The sequence below is a fragment of the Populus alba genome, chromosome 8, assembly GCF_005239225.2.
Source record: "Populus alba chromosome 8, ASM523922v2, whole genome shotgun sequence".
NCBI classification, from domain to species: Eukaryota; Viridiplantae; Streptophyta; class Magnoliopsida; order Malpighiales; family Salicaceae; genus Populus; species Populus alba.
The window spans coordinates 14,477,808-14,481,103 of NC_133291.1; the positions used below are offsets into that span (position 1 = coordinate 14,477,808).

General features: G+C 36.4%; 1 protein-coding gene across 1 annotated transcript; it reads right to left on the reverse strand.

Annotated features, from left to right (window-relative positions):
• Positions 1–651: 651 nt before the first annotated feature.
• Positions 652–1,803, reverse strand: LOC118061106 (membrane protein PM19L). The gene is made up of 4 exons (XM_035074505.2): positions 1,572–1,803; positions 1,247–1,466; positions 1,068–1,113; positions 652–947 (listed from the first exon to the last, which is right to left on the reverse strand). The coding sequence occupies exons 1-4, from the start codon at positions 1,696–1,698 to the stop codon at positions 828–830; spliced, it is 513 nt and encodes a 170-aa protein (XP_034930396.1). The 5' UTR covers positions 1,699–1,803; the 3' UTR covers positions 652–827.
• Positions 1,804–3,296: the final 1,493 nt, after the last annotated feature.

Consider the following 3,296-nt stretch of genomic DNA (forward strand, 5'->3'; position numbering starts at 1 on the left):
TTTACTTTTAGATCCTTCTTTTTTCAATCACACTCTTTCATAAAAAATCAAAATTAACTAATCTTCAATTAGATTTAAATCACTAGAAAAAAAATTAAAAATCAAATTAAAAAATTTTACACAATCTATCTATATTTATAAGAGGATGAATACTGAGCTCATGAAGGGTGAAAAACCCTTTTATTTTAGTTGATGTTTAAAAGTGTGGTATCAGTTATTTTTTAAAGTGTTTTTCATTCCAAAACATATTAAAATAATTTTTTATTATTTTTTAAAAATTATTTTTGATATTAACACATCAAAATAATTTAAAAAATATATTAATTTTTTTTAAATAAATTATTTAAAAACACTTTCAAAATACAATATTTAATGTAATTTTTTTTAGTCATGAAAGGATGCCACCTTTAGCGCATTTCCTTAACGCGGCCATTGTTGTTTGCCGATCTTTGTCCAAAAGAAAACATCCCTGTCAGGTGTCTTTATTGCGTTTCTCAGGTATCTACCATAGAGGTTGATTAATTCACATCTCAATCAATACATGAAAAATAACCCTAAAAACCTCATCATCTCATGTCCCATCTGCGTGATTTGGGGCATTAATTAGAATTGTGGAATCTCTCGTCTTTATAGTAACAACATCATGTATAATTGTACATAAATTTCATTTCATAATCCAATTAAGAAAATAAATGTACTTACATACAGATTCTCAACAGAAGAAGTACATGATTTACTCACTCAATGGTCAAATCCAGTTTAATTTATTACCACAGATATGTGTTTTTATACAGAACAAGTTGCCAGGCTTCAAATCGAAGGCTCAATCAAACTCTTCCTCCCAGGTTCTTCTGACGTGCGACCATGTCTTCTACTCCAACATGGATAGCACCAGTGCACAACAATTGGGTTCCACTCACAATTATCGTCACCACTTCTAGAGTACGCTGTTTATCAACATCAACATCCAATACCATGCACTGTTAGAAAGTCTTTCCCTCGTTGCTTGGAACACACACACACACACACACACACACACACACACACAAAGGAAAAGGAAGACATACCAAGACTGAATCTGTCCAGCTTATGTCGATCTCTTTGCATGCGAATCTGCAATGCACATTGAGAAAAGGCTTGGTAAATTTGAATGAACCAACATGAAATAATTGAAATTCGATGTGAGTTTGAGAGCAAAAATTGAAGATTCTAAGTAAAGACAGAGTGAGAGAGCATAAGCATCAACCCCATGGATAGAAGGGTGAGTGACAATGATGCTAGAGAAGACGCGTATGCTGCGTGCAAGTTTGGAGCATTCCAGAGAGAAACGTTATGTAGTCCAGTAATAGAGGAGGTGAAGCCCACAACGCCGGCAAGAAGGGAGAGAATGATGAAGAAACCTGTTGCCAAATTTCCCATCGGGAAGTATATCGGAAATATGCGTGCTGGGATTGTCAAAATAGCCGCTGCATAGATTCAAACAGGTAAAGCATGAGTGCACAAGTCAGTAATCTCTTGAAAAATTCAATCCATAAGTGAAAATATATATCTCTGCAAGGTATCTGATTCACCTGCTTCACGAGATCTTACAATCCCATGATTTATAGCCCAAGAACCGATTACTATCATGAGAAAATACAGCCCCATATTGAGGATCAAGAGCATGAAGGCAGCAGATTTGCTTGCTCCGGAAGCCATGGCCTTATGACGGGCTCAAAAAACAGAGGGGGAAAATTAGTCACCCTAACTTGTTATGCTAAGAAGAGATCCGTTGTATTATATATGCAAGTAGTTGGTCTTATCAGGAAATTGCAATAGATAGTTGCTGGTCCTGCCTGATGATATGTCTTTCTTTACTTCCAATATGAAATGGCGTTGTCTTGATTTTGAAGAAATGTATTCAATTCCTTACCCTTAGTCCTTTCCATGGGCTTGCCTCATTGAAGGGGAAGGAATCAACCTGAGTCTTGAAGCGGGGCTTTGCTTTTGCTTGGAATAATATACTTTTCCTTTACCAGCAGATCATAAACAAGGAATAAAGTTTCCTGGAATCCTGTATCTACCATCTAGAATTAGTATCACCAGCTATTAGCTGCGTTCACTTGCCCCTTCTTTGCTATCGCTATGTTGATGGAAAGTGAGCCGCAGACATCACTTCAACTGGAAAATATTCTTCTGCACAAATTTTCCTACACGCCCAGCAAACAAAGAAGAAGATTTTTCAGTTTCCAGCTTGAATGCTATGGCAGATACTTGTAAATGGTTCTCCGTCTCTCTTCTGGACTGTCCTATTCGTTCAATTGGTGGCATGGGAAATAATTACGACAATTTATTATAGCATAAGGACAATTTCTAGATTATATTTGGCAGCCGGAAAGAAGCAAAATAAGAAGGTGCGAGCTGATAATCATAGATCTTATATGATGAGTGAACTTCTTCTTCATCTTCTTTTTTGTTAAGATTTTTATAAATAAAAATCTTTTTATATCAAATGGATCTAGCAAATATTTTAGGCTCAAGATATCTAGATCGACTTGGCAATCAACCGAGTTCAAGGCAACATGGATCTGATAAATATGTCAAACTTAAGGCACTTTGATTTGGCAAGCAGTCAAGTCTAAAATAATATTGGTTTAGCAAACATACCATATTCAAAATACATGGACTTGACAGTCAATTAAGTTCATCATAATGTAGGTCTGACAAACATATCAAACTCATAATACCTGAATTTGGTAGTTAGCCAAGTCCACAGTGCTTGGACTTGGTAGGTAACTAAGTCCAGGATAAAGTAGGTTTGACAAACATGTTAGATCCAATGTATTAAGACTTGATAGTTAGCAAAGTTCATGATACCTATACTTGGTAGTCAAATGAGTTAAAAGTAGTGTAAGTTTAACAAATATACCAGACCTAATATATTTAGACTTGGAAAACAGCTAAGTCCGAGATAACATAGGTCTAGCATATATGCTAGACCCAAGATAGTTGGACTAAATAGTCAGTCAAGTCCATGATACGTGAACTTTGGTATGTGGGGTTGGCAGTCATTCAAATCCGAAATGTGTTTGGCAGTGTGCCAAGCCATGACACGACTAAGGGAATGACTAACTTCCTCCCTTGGGCATGCCGAATGGAATGATCATCCTCCCTTGGATATTCTAATGGGAGGACAGAGAATAGGCATCCTCTCTTGGCCATGCTTAATGGACCATCTCCTTTTGGGCATGTTTGGGGGGAATAACCATCTTTTCTTAGACTTGCCCAATGGAATGATCATTCTTTTTTTTGCGTGG

Bases quoted from the DNA above. Each gene is read 5' to 3' on its own strand.
- LOC118061106 (XM_035074505.2), bottom strand. From the start codon at position 1,698: ATGGCTTCCGGAGCAAGCAAATCTGCTGCCTTCATGCTCTTGATCCTC. The intron at 1,114-1,246 runs GTTGATGCTTAT...TGTGCATTGCAG, and splicing joins CTCACCCTTCTATCCATGGG to ATTCGCATGCAAAGAGATCG. The intron at 948-1,067 runs GTATGTCTTCCT...GTTGATAAACAG, and splicing joins GCTGGACAGATTCAGTCTTG to CGTACTCTAGAAGTGGTGAC.